General features: G+C 39.6%; 1 protein-coding gene across 2 annotated transcripts in view; it reads left to right on the top strand.

Moving 5' to 3' along the window:
• The window catches only part of CNOT4 (CCR4-NOT transcription complex subunit 4), an 82,680-nt gene that overhangs the window by 15,806 nt on the left and 42,842 nt on the right, over window positions 1–24,032 (top strand). For both annotated transcript variants that reach the window (XM_086470543.1, XM_086470535.1), the window contains exon 2: window positions 21,307–21,550. In XM_086470543.1, the coding sequence (XP_086326669.1) occupies window positions 21,377–21,550 (174 nt within the window). In that variant the 5' untranslated portion in view covers window positions 21,307–21,376. The remainder of the gene's footprint in view (window positions 1–21,306; window positions 21,551–24,032) is intronic.

Raw genomic sequence — 24,032 nt, 5'->3', positions numbered from 1 at the left:
ATGAGAGCTGGGAGTTTATCCGACTGACGTTCTTGTGTAAATTTGGGAACAATGATGTAGTTGAGACGTACGTACATAAGCGCATTTTAATAAATGGAATGGGGAAAAAAAAAGGGGGGGGACCCCCCTAAAACCAAAGGTGCCATTTATTCACCCTATCGTTAGCTAACTATTGGCATATTAATGCTTTATGTGCAATCCGAACTACCTGTCTTTCTATGTGCATTATGTTATCAACTAAACCGCTTGATAACATCTGATTTACCTATCTGTATGCACAATACTTACCACAAGCCTTTTCTGTTACCATAGCTAAGGGGAAAACACTAACCTGCTTTTCTTAAAAAGCAGATAAAATCTGTCTGTTATTTTGAGTCAGAGGAGCAAAGGTACTTACTGTATGTGGTGGTGTGGTCTGTGCAGATTTTTTTACACCCTCTTCATTACTATATGGATCTGACCCTTACGCAGATGGATGTTAAAAGAAATTGGAATGTGTAGCCTATTCCCTGTGAAGTGGCTACAGCACTTGTCAGGAAAGAGATAACCTTGGTGCCACATCCATAATATGATACCCCCCTCCCTCTCCAAAGGGAATCATCCATGGAAGATGCTTCTCTAATTATGATGTTTACTAGATAAACGTTGAGAAATATCTTTTTAAAACCCAGGGAGTAAGTCTTTGGTGTGGTGACTTAGCATTATTTTGAAAGTGAACATTTCTATTAGAGACGATAAAACCACTCTGCTCTGATGTAGGAACAGTAATAAGTGTTTTCTGGTTGCTCGTTAACACTTAATCTGCAAGGTGCTGAATAGTAATTAAGACTAAACCACACTGTAAAGTTGCTGTTATAGGTTTGTAATCATGCGCTAGCCGACACAAAAGCAGCAGTGCAATATGTCCCATTGTTTTATTTTCTTGTTTCTGCATGCAAATTTCAAATGGAGCCTCTGTCGTTTTAAGACTAACTTTGAAAGACTTTTTCTCATCAAATTAAGCTTTGTGTTTAACTGTTCTCTTAAAGCAGATATAGCATGTCAGATACCAGCTAGTGCTGTCTGTCCTGTAGTTAATACACACAGTAAGCATAAATGTAAAAAGCATACATTTGTATTTCATTCTGGTTCATTATTACTTCTGATGCCAAGACCCTAGAAATTCTGAACACTAAAACAATAGACTGAGTGGATTATTTTTCATGTTGAGTGCAACTGCTGAGCTGATTTAGGTTTATTTGCATATTAATATTTCAAATACCTTGATTAGTGGGGGTGTGTGGTTGTTTATAATAGCCATGGATGCTAGCTGTTTTCCCTTTTAAAATTGGATTTGCAAATGATTTTTTTTCTGGACTAGAAGTGTCAATTGTTTTTTTGAGACTCAGTTTTAGGATATGTGCGAGTAATGCTGTAGTTATGACCAAGACTCAAATATCATAAAGCTTACTAAGTGGAATGTTGTCATGAGAAGAGAATAACATTGTCAGAAGAGGAGTCATAAATGGTTGAGCTTTGAAAACTGAAGGACAAGAGTCAGTAGCAATGCATCTCAAATACATGATTGTAGCAAGGGAAAGGGGTGGTGTTCTGATGCTTGCTGGATTCTGTTCTCGGGTCTTGTATGTGAGTCTGGACGTGCTGAACAGCTCTGTCCTGCAGAGCTGCTGTAGTTGGCCTGGGCCGCTAAAAGAAGAAGGAAAAGTAAGGGTGCAGCTGCTTCTTGGTCTGTCTTGCCTGAATTCAGGAATGTGTGTGATAGAGTATATGGCTGCTCTTAGTGTGAGGCTTGTTTGGAATATATTGCTCATTCAGATTGCTGTTCAGTCTTAATGATTTTCAGAATAAAGCACCTGGTACTTTTTTTTTTTTTTAAGAAATCCCTGCTGCTTGTAACTTTATTTCTTGGTGGCCTGCTCTGGTACGTTTTTGTATGGGTTCAGCTTCTCTGGAAGGAATGCTAGAAGAGCCTCCCTGAGCCTACAGAGGCCTCTGTTCTGTGGCCAGCATCTTGAAAGAGAAAGGGGAGTTCTGCTTAAAGGCTTATGATGGTTTGCCATAGTGATCAAGAAACTAAGATGTTGTTCCTGCATTTAATCTTCCAGACCTATTACTTTGAGACTTCTCTTGAATCTCTGTTCCTGACTTTTTATCTAGAGACCACCATGATGCTTCTGGCACTGTCTCACACTGAGGACTTTGATTATCACTAAACTGGCCATGCAGAGTCTGGCACTGGAACAGATCACAATAAACAAAACTTTTTAGTTATCTCTGAGAGTGGAGAAACTTTGAGCCAGTATAAGGGTACAGTCTGAAAATTCCTTTCCTAATTTGAGACACTAACATCTCTGGCCCCAAACAAAAATCCCTCGCGCTGTTACTAGTGGAATACAGCTGTGTTTCTTCTTGTGCTTCTTCCTGTAGGCTGAAAAAGGGCAGTGATAATCAGTCCAAGGATTTCCAGAGGGAGCTATAGCTTTTTCAGAGAAGTCATGGTGGCATACTAGGTTTTTGGTTTGTGGGTGTGGTGTGTTTTGGGGGTGTTTGTTTTGTTTCTTTGTTTCCTTTTTCCTCCCTACTTGCTTTTTTGTGATTCTTCCACAATCTTTAATCATACTAGCTTGGATGGTGTGAAACATTAATGCAGTAAACTACCTTTTGCAAAGGCAATGATCTCAACTTCTAGGGAAGGCTACAAGGCAAACTCGTTCAGCTTAATTTGTAGAAAGGTAAGAAATATTTTACAAATGCATTTAAATTTTACTGAGATCTAAACATTCATCCTCCTAAGTCTATTTGCGTCAGTCTCTAATACAGTTAAGGAATGAATTTCAGATTTTCCAGCAATGGAGCGTATTTGCTTATATAGTCTGAAAATTGACTGTGAATATAAGGGTTGTGGCACCTGACATTGCTATGAGATTTCTGTTGTAGTTTCAAATACTAATTGCTTCAAGAGCAGCCTAGTCATTCAGTGACCATAGAGAATATGTTCTCCTTACAAGTAAATGTTTTTCCTCCCTTGCCTTTGAAATCTTGTGTAGCCCTGTCTCAGGGAAAACCCATGGTATTTTCTTGTGAGGTGGACTGTTATTATAGACCTCAGCTTTGCTGTTAGCACCAGCCCTCTGAATTCCCCTTCTGCAGGACAGGGTGTGTAGATGTATGTTTCGTTTACGTCTAGTGCAATGGTTGAGCACAGTGGACCTTGTTTAGAAGCGACTGATACTTCTGTAAAACAAACTGTGCAAACAGCCTGCACTCAGGGTAATAGCCTGACTTACAAGGTTTAATGTTGCTGTTTCACAGTATAGGTGCATTGTGGGAAGGCAAGGAAAAGACCAGAACTTGATGTAAGGTGCCATTTAGTTGGTGGGGCTAACTGCAGCCTCTTCAATGTTAAAACAATATTCTTGTATACTGACTTGAAGAAATTCTGTGATACTTCTCTACAGAATTTTCTTGTAAATGAGAAGGTTTGGAACACATTGAGTGAATACTTAGAGCTGTGGCTCTGGGCTGTGATTGATGATTTTTCTTCTGAAGGAACTGATTTAGGCTTTTCTCAAATTCTTGTGATATGACCAGATTTGTAAAGATAAGGTGCTTGTGTGCCAGCTGTATGAATGTCTTCCTAGAGACTTATGTCTAGTTCCTGGTTGTCATTGTATGTTTGATCATCACCAGAAAAAGTGAAGAATTTCTTCACACTTCTTTGTTGTGATACTGACCTCTGTGGGATGCTCGCCCTTGCTGAGATGATGTGGGCATTTTCTGAACCTGCTCAGGCTGCGTGTGGTGATTGTTTATACCTACTGATGCTGGCTGAGGGATGTACTCTATGCTTCTGCAATCCTTCCCGTTACAGCAGAACTCCGATGAAGTCTTTTCCATGGCTTTTTGGTCCATCATGGAGTCTTCCTTATGCCTTGGATCGTAAAGATTTGGATAGTCTATTTTAAACTGTAGGAGCCTGCTTCCTCTTATATACTTATGAGGGCAGAATACAATGAGGACAAGCTTACTCTGGCAGTTAACTGGAGGGATTGCTGGGATTCAGGCTTTTGTAACTTGGCTGTGATTTACTTTATTGTAAGTATAACATTACTGTGAAGCCCATCCCTAAATTATTGGCAGAAATGGGCTTGAACTCTTAATCTGAACAAATACGTGACTAACTGATTTTCTTCCCAGAAACCTTATCCAAGGCAAAGTGAAAATGTGTGGATTTGAACTCCTGATTATATTGTCTAGCTGAGAGGATACAAGCAGAAAATGTTTGAGGATGATCTTTCTCCACTAAGTTGGAGTCTTGATCTGATAAGGTTTGCTACTAGATGATAAACAGGGACCGCCCTGGAGGCTGCTCAGACTGGCCTTATGTAGCCTCTGTTGTTTCCCCTTCACGTTTCCCACACACCAGTACCTGTAATTCTTTGCAGCTCTGAGCTCTGTGTATGTTGATGCTACTCTTTTCCAGAATTGACGTCAGTCACTCTTTAGATTAAAACTGTACTCTCTGTTGTTGAAAGCCATTTGCAAATGAGAAGGGACAGCACCAGTGTGAAAAACATTAGAAGAGAGTCCATCCTAACCAGGCAATATGAGGCCATGAAATCTACTGATTGTAGATGTGTCGCTTCTTTTTTCTTCAGATGGTTAAGACTTCAGTTGTAGCTGTCACTACAGATTATGTATTAAGTTGTAGTACATTAGGAGGTCTGAGGTGCTTGGATGTGGTTATTTGCAATATTGCTGTGTCAAGAAACACAGTTTTGTTTATAAAAACAAGTAAACAAAACAAAACAGTATGGTTGCAAACAGCTTGTTCCAGGTGATATTAACAGGAGGCAAGTTGGTCTCTTCTGTGAATGCCGGAGCTGGGTTATAGCTTTTTTTTTTTTGTGTGTGTGTAGTGTTGTTCAAGTAATACTACAGAAACAGCTCTGTACTCCCCCTTTGAGTAGATTAATCCAGTCTTGATCTAGCTAATGTCTTCCTCAAATTTTTCTCAGTTGCAAGAGTCTAGAAAAGCCTGCTTATGCACAGTATCTCAGTGCTATGACTGTTTCTTCATCTTAATACCTGGTATCTCTGGACACAGAAATGCTTTTTGCCATAGATGTGCTCATGATGCCTTTTAAAGGCTTGTAACTGAAACAATCACTAGACAGCAGTGAGTTCTGGGAACTTCAGGTAGTACCTGTAGTGTGAAAATAAGTGGTTCAGCTGTGATTCTGCTCACATAGTATATGTGTAGTTACCTGGAAGATGCAAATATTTGTAACATTAAATTAGCTTCTTATAGGTTTTGTTGATTGAAATTGGGGAATATTTCTCAGCGGTTCAACATAATTTCCTGATGTACTTCTGCAAAGCGCTGTGAAATTTCACGATGTATGTATCTGTTGCCTGGCTAACTGCTGGTAACTGGCTTCAGGACTTGTAATGAAGGTATGGAGGGAGAACTTTTCTTGATTTAAGTTAAATATGGAAGTCTTTATAAATTGCAGTCTTTTCTGTATGGTGCATTTCTTCATGTTCTTGTGTGTAGCAGATGCAAAGTAAATAACTGCATATGCTCCTATTTGCTCTGTCAAGTTGTAGATGTTGTAACAGTGTGTTTATAAAAATGCTAAAGTCAGCTCTAGGGATAGGAAATAAAATGAAGATGTGGAAGGAATTCAGTGTCCAAAACCACTCAAACTCAGTGGTATGTATTAATGGTTGTTTTCCCCTTCCTCTTACGTTTCTAAAAGCGTGGAACTCTATAACAAATTATACCGTGTGCAAGAACTGCTGTGCTGGATCAGAATGAAATTATCTACCCCAGTATCTTGCTGTGGTTAGTGACTAGCAGCAGATGCTCTAGGGAAGACTGGAAGATCAGGGTGAACTTAGTGATGCTTCCTAGGGTGCTTTTTGGTAGCAGTCCTTAAGTCTATGGGCTTCCCCAGCCAAGGAAGTGTCTAATCCAGCCACTTCCTTGGCAGTGTATTTTCTGCTTAGTTGTATTTGAGCTCCTCCACACTGCATCTTCCACCCTGGTCAGCTTGTCTGATGATTTTAAACCATTTAAATTCTGTTGTCTGCAACCTTTGATAGCAAGGAGTTTCGTGGTTTAACCAGGCAGTGTGTTATATTTTTATATAACATATGTAAAAGTGAATACATACGTATTCCTTGTCTCTTCCATTCTACTTGTCTACCCACAGTACCCTTTTTCCAGTGGGTCAGTTCTGTTCCTTATACATTTGATGAGTCTTGTTATTCCTTCTGTACTGGCTAGTTCTTTCTGCATGTGGGGAGAGGAAAGCGGAGTTGTTCCGAGTACAGGACGCAGGTGCACTGTAGGCTTCTACAGTGATGCTGTTTGGTGTTTTTTTTCCTAATGATTCCTTATATTTAGTTTGGCTTTTGTGACTGATTACTGAGCTGATGTTATAGGAGATAGTTATGACAGCTCAGAGAGCTTGTTCCTTAAAATTACTAGGTAGATTGGTGCATCATTGTGCTCATTCAGAAGTCTTTTTTCCTGGGTTGCTTCATTTGGCATTTAGCAACAATGTATTTCATACTATTTTATCACTCTTGTCTTGTGAGACCCTTCAGATTTCTGTGCTGGTCTTAAATGGTAAGTCCTTTGGTGTAATAATGTTTGTCCACTTCCTTCTTGCTTTCTTTATCAGATTGCTAATTAACAGAATAACCTATGTCTGTGATGTCAGAGAAACGTGTGGAGCTCCTGTGGCTGACTTCTCTTGTTCCTTCTTTTGTTTCCAGGTTTTTAAAATCGATTCTTAATCCGTGAGAGGACAGACACTTCTGATGGCAGCTTAGTTTCTTTAGAGAGCTTAGCAGAACTCTATTGAAAGCCTTTTTGAAATTTAAGTAGAAAATAAAATTGTTCTGTTCCTCATGATCAGTGACTTTCCTCAAAAAATCATTTATGGGAGATGACTTCTCTATCCATGAACAGTTAGATATTTTTTTTTTCTTATTTTGACTGCCTACTAACTAGCTCTAACTAGCACGGTCATTGGACTTGATTACAGACGAAATCTTAAACTGCAGGCTTTGTGGTATTTGTTCACACCTGTGGAATCTGATGTGTTTCTATTTATGAATGGATGCTTCTTTGGATGGTTAATACCTGGCTGGAAGCTGAATTAATGTGCAGTACTGAAAGTATCAGTGTACCTATGATTATGTAAACTCAATGGGAGGAAAGGCGAAGAAATTCAATCTACTTATTTTCTCTGAAATATCTTAACACTTTTCTAAGGAGAACGTTTCCTTTCAGTAAAGGACAAGTATGCAGAGTCCCTTCTAAAACATTTTTACTACCAATTCTTGTTCTTAAGAATCTGCTACTGCAACTACCTGTTAAAAAGCATCTGTATAAACTCATTAGCTGAAGTGTTGAAGTACAGGCTCAGCAGGTAAGAACTGTGCTCCTCCCCAGCTGCCTGATCAACATATATGACTGACCAGACTCTGTGAAAGTAAACCTGCAAATAACTTCTAAACTAAGCTTGTAGAGACAAACCCAGCCAAACTCTTAAGCAAAGTGGCTTTAAAAATAAATATGGACTATAATTCATAACTCTTTTGCATAAAATATTTGTGAAGAGATTAATCCTTTACCCCACTGAAATTAAATTCAAAATTATCTGATCAAGCATTAATTACATTTGATTTTATAAATTTGCAGTCCTCATTTGTAGTAAGTAGAGCTTGTATTGAAAAATATTAGAATATTTAAATGACTATAAATATCAATTCACATGTCAGAGTTCTGTGAGTGGTTGCTGCTGTCTTTCCCAAACTGTGTGTTTTCCTTGAAAATGCAAAATGCAACTTCATTAACTTCAGCTCGATGCTTCTAAAGAGAAAATTCTAGCTTTGTTCTTCCTGTGCTGAGTCAGGAACACTTTGAACCAAGGAATCAGTTTAATTTTACACCCCGTCCCCCCCCCCCAGCCCCATTTAAAGAAATGAGTGGACAAAATGTAATGGATTATTTTCACATCAGACCTGAATTTGGAAGTGCCTGTTGTCAGGTATTGCAGTTGTCTGCATAATACCTGCTCTGAAGAAGTGAGATCTAGAACACAGCATATTCAACAAATGACATGCATGAAGACAAATTACTGCAGAGTTACCTGATTTTTTTTTTAAAAAAAAAGTTAAAAACCCCCATATTCATCTTGGTTTGACCATGTGTAACCAGAGTCATTAAAAGGTGAGGTACTTGATTCAGACTTGAAAATATTTTAAATGGTGTAATGCAAAAAAGCTGATAGAGTAAACCACAAACTCTGCCAGAAGCTGTTACTGCTCCAGCAGTTTTCCTTGCACTCTCTCCCATACAGAGGAATGGCAGCAGCTGTGCTGTTGCTCCTACACTGTGTCTTTGGGTCCAGAAATATGAAGTGATTTAACAGTTTTTAAATTTAACTTTTACTGTCTCTGTTCCATTCCTGACCTTTTTCAGGAATGGCTTGTGTGGTGATTAGCAGTCAGGTTTTGATCATATCATCACTTTCTTACTTTCTTGCTGTAATCTTCAGTTAAAGCCAAGAGGTCTGGTTAGTAGCCACCTGCTGAGGTTCCTGCTCATAGGACTGACCTCAGTGTGGAAACTTCTGCCTTGAAAAGAGACAGGTGAAGTGTGGTTCCTGCTACCTTTCCAGGGGAGCAGTTTCAGCTCTGGAGGAGAGGTATCTCTTGAGTTCTCGCCATCTTTTTCTGACTCTTTTTAAAGAATGTAGATTTTCTTGTATACACACTGGGCTGCTTTTCCCTTACTATTTTTTTTTTCTTTTGAGATCTATAGAAACTTTCAGGAGTGATGCATGCTTTCTGCTGGTACTGGATTTGTACCGTTCAGCCTATTCTGATATCGCAGTTCTTACTTAAGTCCTGTGAATGCTTCATTCCTCATGGCATCCAGTGGGACACTTTGAATTGTCAGGAATAAAGCTACAGCCTGGAGAATCAGAAGGTGATTTGAGATCTCTGTAAAGCATCCACATAATTCCAGAGTGAAATGAAGATCAAGAATTACTGTGGCTGCTTTTTTTTTTTTTTTTTGTAAGTTAATGTTAGGCTTAAAGTACAAGCTACTGGTAGAACTGATGGGATGCACTGATGTAAGTGCTTCACAGTTTCTGACCAGGAAAGCGATGAAGTAGTTTGCGTCTTACTTGTATAAGAAAAAGCAAGCATGTTCAATCTAGTGCCATATGGTGAAGGGTCTGAGAACAAGTCTTACGAGGAGCAGCTGAAGGAACTGGGATTGTTTAGTCTGGAGAAGAGGAGGCTGAGGGGAGACCTATCTCTTTCTATGACTACCTGAAAGGAGGTTGTAGTGAGGTGGGTGTTGGTCTCTTCTCCCAAGTAACAAGTGATAGGACAAGAGAAAATGTCCTCCAGTTGTGCCAGGGGAGGTTTAGATTGGACGTTAGGAAAAATTTCTTTACCGAAAGGGTGGCCAAGCGTTGGAACAGGCTGCCCAGGGAAGTGGTGGAGTCATGGTCCCTGGAGGCATTGAAAAAACATGTATATGTGGCACTTTGGGACATGGTTTAGTGGGCATGGTGGTATTAGGTCAACGGTTGGACTTGATGATCTCAGAGGTCTATTCCAACCTTAATGACTCTATGATTCTATATGTGGCTGTTGATTTGTTAATCAGTGTGTCATACAGCATACTTCATGCCAGTCCTCTAATCTTTGGCATCAGCTGCCAGTGAGTTTCAAGATAGAGTTGTGGGTGCTGATGGACTTTGACAAAGAGTTTTTATGCTTCTGAGCTCAATGCTTTGTGTTGTTGCTCGATTAGCAGAAGCACTCAAGCTGGAATCACTGCTCATCCAGAACCTATAGATGAGCTGTATAAGGCTTTCTCTGTTCAGAACTCTCAGTCTTAGACTTGTTTTGGTGATTCTCTTCCCTCCAACCCAACTGAAAAGTCTTTATTCTTTCACAGATTATGGAAAAACATAGGAGGCCTAATACTGTTGTTGCTAAGAAAGCAATAATTAGGCTGATATTATGTTCATGTTCGCTGTTTAAAATTACTTGAAAAGTGCATAATAGGTCTGTCACTCTGTAATACTTAAAGGTCAAGTTATCCTTTTGTTCTCTTTTGAAAATGTTGAACAACTGCAGGAGCTGAAGCCTAGAATAAATACATCTTGATTGAGAAGGTGGGGAGACAACAAATCAACATTAAGTAGTTTATCATCCATTTTCCAAAGGTTGTTTTAAACAAATAGTGAACACCTACGTAAAGAGCTTTCAGAATTACTTTAAATGTGTTCTCTCCCAGATTTTCTGGTGTCTTACTTTATCCTTACCTGATTTCAAGGATGCTATTGAAGGGAACTGTGCGGTTGTGGCTAACACTAGCTGGATCTCCCATTCCCTAGATCTGAAGTGTGTTCAGGTGCATTATTAAGCTTCAGAGTGAACAATTCTTAGTTTTATTCATGTCTTGGTAACATGGGAAAAAGTTACATAGTACATTCACTTATACTCTTTCTGTTCAAGAAAAGCATCTCAAACAGTCTGTGGAATTAAGAACAATGTTCAAGGGGGCTCTCTGCTAGAGGCAGGGCAGGTGGGATGCTCAATTCCCCCCACTTAGGCATAAACAAAATTTACTACTTGCCATGTATGTTGTGTGAGGGTTTTTAATAATACTAATGTGTGGCTGATACACTTCTCTAGTTTGTTATCGGTTAATATTGCTGTGACAACTCATGAATTCATAAGGGAGAGTTAAGGAATTTGGAAGGCTCCTGAGACTTAGACGGTAGAGACAAGAAACCATGGCCTGTGATTATCCAATCTTGCATTTTATACAAGTAATTTTGGGAATTCTTATGGGCTAAAGGAATATTTTTGTGTCTTTTATAGTGCATGGTGTTACAAATAGGAATGCATATCTCTTTTGGGTGATCAGCTTTTATCCTCCTTTCCTGTGCTTCCCCCCACCCCAGCAGCTCTAACTTTTAGTGTTATTCCCAGGATAATTTCAGAAGTGTGTGTGTGTGTTAAATACTGGATACTGTTCCCCCAAGAGTGAAAGACAGTGCTACATTTTTAACAAATAAAAAAACCTTGCGTTTTTATAAAAATGCAAAGAGAAAAATTTCATGTGTAGTGTGCCTTAGCTCCAATGGCATTTTCCTTAGTTATGCTTTCTGTGGAAGATAGGGTTTCTGCAACTGCTTCTTCAGGGGCAAATAACATGTAATCTTTTGCTATAGAGGAAGGTTTTTATTTAATAGATAATTTAAAAAAATCTCTGGAGATCTGTTCTGCAGGAAGTTTAACTGAATATTCTTTTTCCTTCATTTGGGTAACATGACTATCCAGGAATTAATAAGAAAACTGGTTACAAGGTTTTTGCACTGCATAGTGCAACTGTCATAATTGCTGAGTACAGCTGGACAGGCAGTCTAGGACTTCTAAAGATGCTGCAGCAGTCTTGTTCGTGCTGCACTATGAAAATGCAAATGAAAGGGTGTTTGATGTAGAAGCTGAGCTGTCCTTTAACACAAGTTTTAAAAAAAAATTGCATATGCTTCTTAGCATACTGCATTGATGGTGCTCGGTGCTAGATTGTACTTCAGTGATGGTATGACTCTGTTCTTCAGGCATCCTTTCAGATTAGACCAGTTGTATATTAAGTGTATGTGAACTAATGCAGCTGGAGCAGCAGGTCAAAAATAAGTCCTTCTGGTAAATTATCCAGAAGGTGATGGCTGCCAGCAGCATGTTGCAAACTGGGTTATGTTCAAATACAGCCTTGGAACCTCAAGTGGGGTGATTTTTTTTTTTTTTTTTTTCTTGCGTGTGTGGGAATTTCTGGGTCGTCTCTCTTTAAAGGCTGTGGAGCTCTTCAGAGCTGAGCTGTTCTTTATAATTGGATCTGGGAATATTGGCCATTATTATTAAGTATACAATCTGATACAAGCTAGCACAAGTTTTCATTACAGAATGGCATGTTCTTGCTTCTCTTCTTCAGTGAAGAAAGAAACAGACTGATAAAAACTCCAGTAGCCGTAAATGTGGAGCAAACAGTGGTTTTCTCATATTTTGGATGAAGGCATCCTAGGAAAATGTGAATAGGCTGAATGGTACTGGAGAGATGAATGAAAAGTAAGAAATGGTGAGAAGGCTGCCTAGGAGACAGGCAGAGAGCTGAGCTGTGTCACAGGAGAGGGAGGAGAACAGCCTCAGCTGCTGTGCAAAGGGAAAGGGTAGCACTGGTGTTGTGACTCAGACAGTGTGTTATGTTTTTTGGGTTGTGGGTTTTGGGTGGGTTTTTTTAAGTTTTAAATTGGTCTGTAGATAATGTCTCTTAAAATAAGTTTGTTAGCTCAACTCCCCTATCAAAATCAGTTTGACAAGTGTTATAATAAAGTCTTCTACTTAGTGGTCTTTGTGATTTAAGTTAGCATTTCCTGTAGTAGTCACCATATTCAATGTATCGGTGTGTATTGATTATACTAGTACTGAGTTCTAGCATTAATTATATTAGTAGAGTTCACTAGCTAAAGAGCTGAAATCTGTTTACCTGCTGTGCCAACTTTTCTTAAAGGCACGGTCAGGCCATGTCACTTTAATTTACTGGTTCAATGATGTGTTCACTTTCACTGGAGGAACAAATTCACTTAAGGTGAAAAAGCTTCTTTCTTTTTTTACGCTCAGGAAAGGAGAATGAGGATATGCTATACTAGTTCTGAAATCTTGAAGGATTTGGAGATATAACCTACCATTAACATTGCTACTTTTAGATAACTTAATTGGTTTCAAGTTTTGCGAACATACCGTCTTACATCACAAGCACATCTGAAAGTTCATATGACTTTTCTACACTTTGCTAGTTTAAAAATTCCATGTAGGTTTTTTTTTTTAAAGAAGTGCACCAGTGATACTGGATTAAGAGACAAACCCTCAAAAATCAGAGGAGCATATTATATACTGAAACAGCAACAGCTTGAGTGTGGGTAATGCAAATTTTCTGCTGAGTGAGTTTAAAAAAAAAAAAAGCTTTGTTCAGTTGTAGAACAACATATACAGTAGTTAACAATAGGAAAAATACTTGAAATCTAAAAATCCGTTTAAATCGAGGGGAGAGTAACTTTTAGTTTGTCTTAAAATCAGTAATTTTAAGTCATAGTGAGTAAAAGGCAGCAGAAGGATAAGAAATTCATAGGTGAGATGCTTCAGTTGCGCAGTTGTCATGGTTCAGGGGGTTGCAACATGGGATAAGTTGAAGCTTAAAGGTTTTCCAGCCAGTGTCCTCAGATTTACTGAGGATGGTACCAATGAAACATCTGTGTCTAGGGTTTTTAATCTGCAAAGGTAAAAGCGCTGGAAAAACTGGGTGTTGGAAACTTCTGCGAAACAGATGGAAGTATGGGTCAGTGCAGTTGAGCTGCCATGACTCACCTGGCCTCTGTGCCTTGCTGTAGGGAGTTTGAGTGGCTAAACAGTGTTAGCCCATTATGTTATCGTTAAAAAACCTCAAGTCTGCTGGAGTAACTTGCACAGGTGCTGAATATGCTTTATTATGTTAGTGACTACCTTTATAATTAAATATTGTGATATCACAAACAAATTGCTGCATGCATATGCATTAACAAAGCTTTTAATCTGTTGTCACCTGTCTTTTACAAAGCACTTTGTCTTTCCAAAGTACTGTTCCAACTCTGATCGTGCTTCTGTGCTAGAATGTGAGTCGTCTACAGTGAAATCAATATGCTAGTCCAAATACAGAGAAAACTGGTATACTAGGACGTGGAAAGAACAGTTTTCCAATGCTAGTAGTGCTTTACAGATTTACAAGGAGGACAAGTGTGTGTTTGAGTATGTATCACCTTACTAAGGACTAAATAGAACACAGCATTATGGAAAAATTGAACTATGGTGCGCTGGTGTGTAGGTTCCCTGACTGCAGAATGAGTGTTTTGTGCTAGGGTGCTGCGTGAACAGAATAAAGACTCTCCATTCCCCAAATAGCCTGTTTAATAGCTGCCTGTGGTTGCTGCATGACTGGCAAGCTGATCTATCCAGATTCTCTTTCTGACAGTGACTGGTAGCAGATGCTCTGAAGAAAAAGTACAAGAAATGAAGTAGCACCCTTTTTTTCCAGTAATGAGAGATTTGGGGAATTTGGGATAGTTCATATGGAACATAGTTCATGTTTAACATGAGCTGATGAATCTATTTTTTTTGACAGATTTTTGTTTTGCATGATGTGTTATGGTCTCTGCAACATTCTTTGACAACAACTTGTGATATGTAATTTGCTGTATACAAATGTATATAGTTATGGCTATTTTGTTTCACCTGTTGCTTGAGCACTTCCTGCTTTTGTCCTGAGGAGTCTGAAATAATCATGCTGGAATATGTATACCGATATTAGATGGTCATTGTCTATGACACAGGGTTTTAAAATATTTAAACTAATAATTGTATAGCCCACTTCTAATTCATTATGCAAATGCCTTTGGCATATCGTGTCTATATATAGTGGTGCTGTAGGTACAAAAAAGAAATGGGGATATGCAGAAAGAGAAAATAAGGAATACTAGCATTCAAGTTTTAATGTGAATGAATGTGGGAAATTTAGACAATTACAGAGCAATATTACGCTTTAAATTTCATTGAATGGGTTGACCTAGATGCTAGGATAGTGTCACTTTCTTGGATAATTGTGTCCAAAGCTTCAGGTGCTTATGGGTGAATTTGTCAGAATCTTATTTGGCCTATTTTTTTTTAAATAAAAATTAACACCTTTATTCTGTTCATGAATTGTAAGAAAGTAATTTATTTGAGTAAATAATCTGTTACTTGATATTCATGTGCCACTGATAGCATGTAGCCCTTTATGCAGAAAAGCTCTGAGTGCTGTAACAGTAAGCCTACAGTGACCAATTCTCAGTTCAATTTAAATGAGAGAAAATCATCTTTTTGTGATACATAACTTTTTTCTTTTTTTTGCCATGTAACTGTCTCGAAATAGTTTGTGTTCACACTGGGTTTATAAAGAATGATTAGTTCTGCTTTCGTTTAGCAGGTGGCATCTGACTCTTCTATTTTTGTTATTGGGGTGCCTTGAGGGCATTAGGATGAAACTTATCTAGTGAATTCATTGGCTGATTTTTGCACTGTTGCTGAACGTGCTGCTTGAGCAGTTGCTACCCCTAGGTGCTCGTTTCTATGTCTTCACCGTGCTGGTGCAAGCTTCTGCATGGGTGTCTGATGAACTAGGTGGAGGATTGATTTAGGTAAAATATGGCCCTGTAAAAATAGTTATGTTTTGGTCTTGTTGGTTCAAGTGACAGTACAGCTGCTTATGCTGGCAGAATTCAAAGTCTGAGACCACGAGAGTAAGCTCACTAAGCACCTGCAGGGAGGTTTAAAGCAGAGGAGTCTCTAGAGACTTCAGTTTTGACCTCTTCGAGCTAAATAACTTGGGGATAATCCTAGGTAGTATTGTTTAGAAATACTGAGGTGGCTACCTGATTCATAGTCATACTTTCTAAACATTCAGACTACCTCTTACTTTTCTAACACGTTGCTTGCACGGTGATCAAAATGTAGCTGCAGACCACAGACGGAGTAATAAACATTATTCCAGAGAGAAGACATGAACGAAAACGGACTGTGCAGTTACTGGGCATGATTTTGCAATTAGTGGTACAGCTTGCTTTGAATGCTCAGCATGGTCAGGGAAAAGAAGTAGGAAGTGAACTTTCCCTCTGTCTCAAATGAAAATTAACTTGGATGAATTGAAGAGCCTGCATGCTTGACACTGAGGTGTCTTTGTTCTCTGTCAGTAACAGTGCCGTAAAACTTAGACAAGTATAGCCCTTTTCAGCAGTCCTGCCATCTCCTATATCAGTGTTGCTAACCAGGTGATCGCAAAATATCACTATATTTTGATGTGACTGAAGAGCTGGAAGGAGAAGGGGATCGCTGTCTTTGTGTAATGTTACAAAAAACGTCAGGCAAGTAGAGGGTAGCGTGTCAGAGGTGGACTGGGGAAGTTCTCCAGATTTCTTCTGAATTGTGTGGATGACTTAAGACACAAGACTAGTCGTTTTAATGACTAGACCATCCTTCTATGATTTGGGACATGCATATATGAACTCTATCCCATATGGGTTCTCTGGGGGGCCCTGACTGACTAACTCGGTGGATCTCGCTCGGTTTTGTGAGCTTAAAGTAAAAATGGGCTTTTCTCTGCAGCCTGCCTATGAAAGTTTTTGATGTAAACCTTCCAGTGGTGACTGCAGTGCAATGAAGTGATCACCTTTCATACCCTCAGAGACCGAAGGAGACGAAGGTTGCTGTCCTTTCCGCAGAGTCGGTAGTGGGAGGAGATAGTCCAGGTGTGGGCCTTGGGCTGCTGTGCCCCCGTGCTGGCCTGGGGGAGAGTACTGTGCTAACAGAACTGCTGCTGCCCCCCTCCTTCAAGGAAGGGATAACCCAGTATAGCTGCTGCTTGTAGTCTGCTTGCCTTTCTGCCTCCAGCATGTCTGTGGGATCCCCACAGAGGCGAAGTGTGGAAAGGGAACTGTTCCTTCAGCAGCATGGGAATGGGCATCTCGGGGTGGGGGGGGGTGGGGGGGGTGGAATGTGCCTTCCCTGTGGTGTTATGCAGGCAGCATCCACGGCGTGTTTTTGAGACCTCTCGGGGCTGATGAGTTTCAAAAGATACAAGGCCACGAAAAAAGTATGAGTTTCTGTTTGTGTAAGTTTAATGAGCCCTTACTAAAGGTTCATGCATAGACTCCGACCTGTTTCACTTCAAGTGTCAGGTATGTTTGAACTTTAAGTGAAACATTAGCTAACACATGTCTGGATTTTTTCCTCCAAGAGGCCCTAAGTCTACAAATATTTTCTGGGATGCAAGTCCTTTACTCAGTTTTTTCATGACTAGATTTTGACAACTTTTGGCTGTGACACTTTTAGTGTCTCAAGTAAGTAGCCAGGCTGGATTCAGCCCATCGTGTGAGGGGGAAGGTGTCTGCATCCCCTGGAGCTCTAGCTGCCTTCCTGGGGGAGGACTTAAGCTTTAAGGGGCATGTTTACTGAAATGAATTGCTAGCAAGTGGAGATGTTCTGGTGTCTGCTATGGGGAGTTGAGGGGGAGTGTGTGTCAAGTCTCAAATCGGTGCACTTGAAGAAAGAGAATGGATTAACAAGATAGTTGTTTTTCCCCTGCCCCCTTTTTTTATGACCCCTTTTAAAATTAAATAGGGAAGATGAACTGCTGGAAGGTAAACTTGCTCAAGCAAAAAAGGGAAAGGCAGTGTCTGCATCCTAAATAGACTGAAATCACTAGCTATAGTAGAAGTAAAATTGCGTTTAGGTGAGTATCCTCAAATAGTAGGATCTCTTTTTCACAATTGCAAAATTTGGAGGATTTCATCAAGAGGGACAATTGTACAGTGAAGCTGATTAGACACAGCTGTCAAATCCACTAAGTAAGCACTTTTAAAAGTTAATGAAAGATTATCTTTTTTTCGTTTTGCATATGTGTGTGGAAAAGAAAGGAACTTCTTACTTGGTATGGTGGAAGGGATAAGACACACAACTGTGTATTTCTATATTTTGATTATTACCTATTACAAATTGACTAAATCTAGAAGATACTGCTGGCCATTGTCCACCTCTGCTCCATCCCTGTGTGCATGAATGTTTTGGCAGAGTCTCCTGTAAACAGGATGTGGAGCTGTCGGAGCCCTGTTTGACTGCAGTTGTCGGCGTTTTGGAAAGTGTGTGGACAAATTCTAGCTGCTTGTATTGCGTGTGTACACGTGTGCAACCTTCCTCCTTTTCTTCTGCTGAGATGCTATTATTTTAATCTCTTTGAACCTGATCCCAAAGACCAAATACTCTGGATTAAACGCAGCATGTAATACTGCCTTTTGTTTTTTTGCCGTTACTTTTCCTGTGACGTTAATCTTGAATTGTTTGAAACAGCCTTAGAGCTGAGTAGTTACTCTGTGTTTCTTGGTAGCGCTATATGAACAATGCGTTAATGATGCCTTACTATGCGTGTTATTCTGGTTTTGAAAAAAACAAGCATTGTTCTGATGCAGAGTTGAGAGGCAGATCCTGGTATATAAATACTCCTGAAATGGAGACACACTTCAGTGGAGGGTCTCTAAATGGGATGCTTGAATGGTCTTTTCCCAAGTAAATAAATATTGCCTCTTACTTAGTTTCAAGAAACATGGCACACAGCTGCTCTTTACTCCTTGTTGTAAAATAATGGGCCATTTGCTGACTGAAGCAAGCTATTGCCGTTATTGTTAGCAGCTGCTGAACTCTTAGTGTTAACTTAAAAAGCTCATAAATGTTAATCGTGTTGCAGTTTTGTTAGAGCTTGCTGCATATCCCAGAGGCACTAGCTAATATGTCACACTTTTTTTTTTTTTTTCTTGAACTGATTACATTTCTTAACGGAGATTCCAAATAGTAACTTCATCATTCAGTAGTTTTACTGTAGTTTACTGTGATGGCTGAAGTTTCTTCACAACTGCACTTTTAACTACAGCTTCAGTAGTACTAGTATAGCTTTATTTAGACATGTTTCAGTAGGCTCAAAGCTGCTGAGCATGCGGTGGAATGAGTACACAGTCAAAGGGAATATGCTCTCTGCTTACTGACCTGTTATTTGGAGTTTGGTGACAGTCAAACCCAATTCTAAACCAAACAAAATCTGTTCAGTTTATCCTGTGCTTCAGTTTAAAGTCACTTTCATAATGTGATGGTTTTGCTGCTATAGTAGTGTGAAAAGTTTACAGGAAATGTAAGGATTGCTACAGAAATGTGTGCTAACTGCATAATAAGCAATTAAATAACGTGTTGTGGGCTTTTAATTGTCCCTCTAACTCTTCAGCCAGTGGGAATGTGTTCTTAAAAACAAGACAAAGCTCCCAAACAAATAAATCTGTTCCTTCCTTCAGGTCAGATTCTGATAGTATTTTCTCTGTAGAAAACACTGGTAGGGTTCCAGAACCTGGTTTTGGGCCTGTCAAAATGATTGCTTTCATTAGTGCTATATTTACATACATAATGAAGTAAAAGCTGCTGTATTGTTGCAGGAGTTTAACTTTTTGACTTTAATCATTGTGAAGGTCAGAAAGAGGACAGTGTTGTAGCTAATGCATGCCATATAGAGAAACTATGCTTACCGCATCTAAAATCCATTCTTTCATCCTTACTTTCACGTGAGCATCCAGTGGAACTTCTCTCTAGGGCAGTGGTATGTGTTTACCAGAACTGTACTTTGTGCCTAGAGGCTATATACCCTACCAGACTAGTTGAAATAGCAGTTAAGTCTGTGCTTCTGGTATCGGCCTGTGAACACAAGTTAACTACAGTGTCACCGTTCCTGTACAAAGCTCTATACTCTGAGTATGTGGATGGTGCTTTGGTCAGTGTGTGTATGTTGTTCCTCTTTAGGGTTCTCTCTTAGCTGTTTTCAGAGGAATTTCTGTCCCTGAAGAGATGTACAGGACAGGGACAAGCATTGTGGACTGATGCTGAACACATCCTGCCCTGTAAGGTGGGAGGTCGAACTTGAACTGGAACATCTTGGGCTTCATGCAAGGAAGTATGGTTTAGAGTGTGGAAGATCATGAACAGGGCTGAATTTTTTGTGGTTGTTAAAGTATCAAACTAAAGATATGTAAGGCTAACACAACAGCATACAGAAATCTGGGAGCAAGGGTTTGATCTCAGAACATTCAATCATCTTATTTCCAAGGACAGGAGTAAATGTCACTCTTCTTCGAGTAGGTGGATGTGAGAATTTTTCTGGACTTTTTCCTAAAAGCGCAGAGAAAGATTGGATGGTACATGATCTAGTAATTTTTGGGTAGAAATGAAACCAAAAACCTTCCGGGAAAGTAGAGGGGACTCCAGATTGTGTGTGTGTGGTTAAGTTATAATTACATGACTGATATTTTGGGAAAGGGATAACTGTAAAAAGATTTCTTGATTTTTTTTGAAAACTTCCGAGCTCCCTTATTTGTAAAGAAGCGGCGTAGTTTGTTACAGATAGGATGACCATCCAGTGTCAGGTCTGGTCACATCTTCTTCAGTGCTTTTCAGTGGTTGCTATGTTTGTTTTGTTTCATGGGGTGGGTTTTTTTGCCTTGCTGTCTGTTGTTTTTTTTTCTCCCCAAAAGGTCCACCTAAAAATTCTACTGTTGCCCTTTAATTCTGTCCAATCTACATGCATGTCTCATGCAGCAGATCTAGACGGCTTGCTGAGATTAGATACAACTTCAAATATCCAGAGTGGTACTTAAATGAAAAAAGAAAAACGCTACACTGATTGAATGTCTCTGTGACAACCGTATGTGCCTTGGTTTTGAGTCTGAAAGTATGTTCCTTGTGCTGCATTCTTAATAGAAGCATACTCAAATGACTGAGCTCAAGAAGTGAGTTAAGAAAATGGTGACCTGAATTTTGGTTCTCTTCAAGAAATACCTTATTGTGGCTGCACTCTGAGTTAAAACTCAGTGTTTTTTCAACCACATGCATGTATTTGGGCTTTGGTGTGAATTGGATGCTGATGAAAATAATAAATTACTTGATGAAAGTTGTCTGACACATGTAGAGAGCTGTGTACCTGGCGAATCTTGGCTAATGCTACAGTCCTAAAGCTGATCTCTGAGATCAGTCTCTGGACCAAAAAAATAAGATGCACAAAGAAACAAATCCTCCTTAGGAATAACCTTTCCTTGTTTTTTGTTTGATAATTCCGTGACCCTACTGAAAAGTCTGAATGGATGACCTAAATGTTGTTCCAAATATGTGATTGTTCCAAGTCTCTGAGCAAAGGAATAGATTGGTCTTAAACAAGAAGGCCTGCATTCAGAGCTTTGACTTTGGATTTGTAGAAGATTTGAAGAAAGTGGTAGTTAAAGGAACTGGCAGAACTTAGAAGCAATGTGTGGTGTACACTGTTAAGGATTTATTTGCAGCTGTACAGTTTGAAACCCAAAGAGGCTAGTGAAGTGCCAAAGAAGTGCTTGCCTACCCAGCTGGGGAGGTACATCACCAGTACCTTCATATTACTTGTGTGACTCTTAACTAGGAGGAGACGCTCGAGTTTATTATGGAATAACTTAGTAGATCACTTGTGTGGGGAGAAGGAAAGCAGTGAAGAACTGAAGTATTGAAAGGTGTAAAAGAAAGGTTGTCAAAAATACTAATCATTCTTTTCTGTGTTTGGGTTTTTTTCCTCTCTTGCAGACATTCAAGCGCGAACCACCTTGGTCTATTAAGTTATTATAAACTTTTGCTGCTCTGTGAACATATAAAGATGTCTCGCAGCCCTGATGCTAAGGAAGACCCTGTGGAATGCCCCCTTTGCATGGAGCCTCTGGAAATTGATGACATCAACTTCTTCCCTTGCACCTGTGGCTACCAAATCTGTCGTTTCTGTTGGCATCGTATCCGCACTGATGAGAACGGACTTTGTCCTGCTTGCAGAAAGGTAAATATCCTGGAACAGCGACTTGTCTTGCACATGTCTCAAGGCTCTTGCATTTGTTGGTACCAAAGACATCCTTTTCCTTCGGGGAAACGTTCATCTAGGCATGGCCTAGATCAAGGGTGAGGTGTTGGATCTTTCACATTCTGTCTGCATATGTGTCAAAGCTGTTGTGCAACGGCTAGTCTTGGTTTGTTAAATTCAGAACTGGATTAATAGGGGATGCTGTGGATCAGAACCAAGGCATGCTGATGCTGGGAGAACTGCCAAAAAAAAAATCCTTTGAGTTGGGGTGCTCATGCATTGACAAAGTCTTTTCAGGAAGGACAGTGAGAATTCCAGCATCAGGGGTTTGCTGAGGGCCAAGGTTCAGCTAAAGCTAGCAAAGCTGTCTGAGGCAAGCTTATAAAGCACCTGCTTGTTTTGTTTGTGGCACTGGAGCTTTTAATCCATATTTTTCTGGACGCTAAATGTGTAAAACCTTTGGAACATATATCCAATGGTGTTAAACTTTAAAGCTTTTAAAAATCGAGGCAAAATCTATTTGTCTAGTATTCTGATCTTGTTGCCAAATGCTTAAAGGTAGTACTTTGAGAGTCACACTTAATTTCTCCCTGTCTCTTAATTGATGTCTGGCTGATACTTTGGTTGGCCACAACTATGAACTTCAGCTTCACTAAGTTGCCTGCTCTTTACTTTGAATTATTTTCCTCCTCCTTTTAGTGTTTTGCTTAACCTCATTATTTCCTTATATTCAGTGTTTAATAAAACTCTTTCTTAGTATATTCTTCTCTTTAATGACTTCCCTCAATTATAACTTTCTTACCTGGCCTTCCTCTTTTTGTAATCGCTGCTACTTATGTCCCGTCTTTCTCCAGCTACTTAATCATGATCCTATCCTCAGTTTATGCCTTTGTTGGCTTCCTATATCATATTACAGCTCCCTTTTCAGACCTCAAGTAATCTTACTTGGTCTCACTATTCACTGCCACAGCTTTCTATAACCACTTCCAGTCATATTTTCTTGCTGCTCTTTTGGGCTTTGGCTACACTAGAGCTATCACTGCTAACCTGTGTTTGGATGCCTCTGCAAGCCTGAAGGCTATCCCACAGCAACATCTGTTTGTTAACAAATTGTGCAAATTTGCTGCGATATTTGAGCTGTACGTTCTACAAGGAGGATCCACCTGTCATCAGCCAAATCGGTCTCCACATGTGATACCTGCTGTAGATGACACGTTCTGTATACTAATTTTCATAGTACAAGCAAATTTTTACTCTTCTGGTACAACACGAGATTTCTGGAATTGCCTTGTCTGTAAGTTGCTTCATTTACCTGGATTTATTACACTACTTTTTGACAACAACTATTTGATTCATCTTTGCCGGTTCGTTGTTAGAAGTTTGTGGAATATATCTGAAAAATCACAGAAGCAGCATGCTATTCACTGCCTCCGGGTATCTGAATTTTGAAGTACGGATACTGCCACAGCCGAACTTTGTAATGAGGAACAATCTGGTGTGTGATTGGATGTGCAAATATTTTGCTGAATTGGATACAGTTTGCTCAGAAAAACAATTTCAGGAAAAAAGCTAGAATGAGTGCTACAATTGGAATGCAGCACACCAACCGTTCCAGGAGACCTTTTCTTTCACAACGGACGAGGATTATATTCTTGATACTTTCTTCATCCATGGACTGCAAGGTGTTCGTTAGTACCATAGGAGATTTGCATGGAGGAGGCTGAGGGGTACACTCCTTTTGTGGCATAGACAAAGACATTGTGGTGCAGACACCTCATCAGGATCTCTGGAATAGATAATTTTGAGCTATACAGTTGATGGCAGCATCAAATAAGTCTGAAAAAGCCACCTTTTGAAGTGTGCTGGACCTTCTGAACCAGGTATGTGTTCATGTGCTGTGTGTTTAAATAGTTCTTATCTGGGTGTAGTAAGGTTTCTGGGGAAAAGATCTAAGCAGTTTTCAAATTCATATCTACTATAGTGTGTATTGATTGCGACCACTTCGAATGCTGAAGTGCAGAAAGTGGCAAAGCAGCAAAGTTTTTGTGGGAAAGTTTATAGTAGGTACTGTGGTTTCAACAGGTATGTCGTTTTTACGATGTGTATACCAGTGCAGGATACTTACTGCAAAATGGACCATGAATAAACATTAAAGCAAGGCTACTGAGTATGTTATGGACAATTACATAATAGAAAACTGCTATTTGTGCCAGTGGTATCGAATGCGGTGCAAGTTCTCCAGTGATTTGCTCACTAGTCTGTGGAGAGGAGCAATGAAGAAGTTCCTTATCCAGGGATTTCGGTTGAAGGGTTTGGGGGAGTTTTTGGCAGAGTGTGATAAAATAGTTTGGCTATACGCTATAGTGGCGCCTATGCCATTTTAACCGTGCATTGCATATATACCATTATTTTTCTAAGCTTCTCTAATTTACTTCTAGCCAAAAAGATTTTATCTTGCAGT

The sequence above is a fragment of the Leptosomus discolor genome, chromosome 1 (assembly GCF_034619465.1).
Source record: "Leptosomus discolor isolate bLepDis1 chromosome 1, bLepDis1.hap2, whole genome shotgun sequence".
Taxonomy (NCBI): domain Eukaryota; kingdom Metazoa; phylum Chordata; class Aves; order Leptosomiformes; family Leptosomidae; genus Leptosomus; species Leptosomus discolor.
This window is presented reverse-complemented; position numbering and strand designations above follow the sequence as displayed.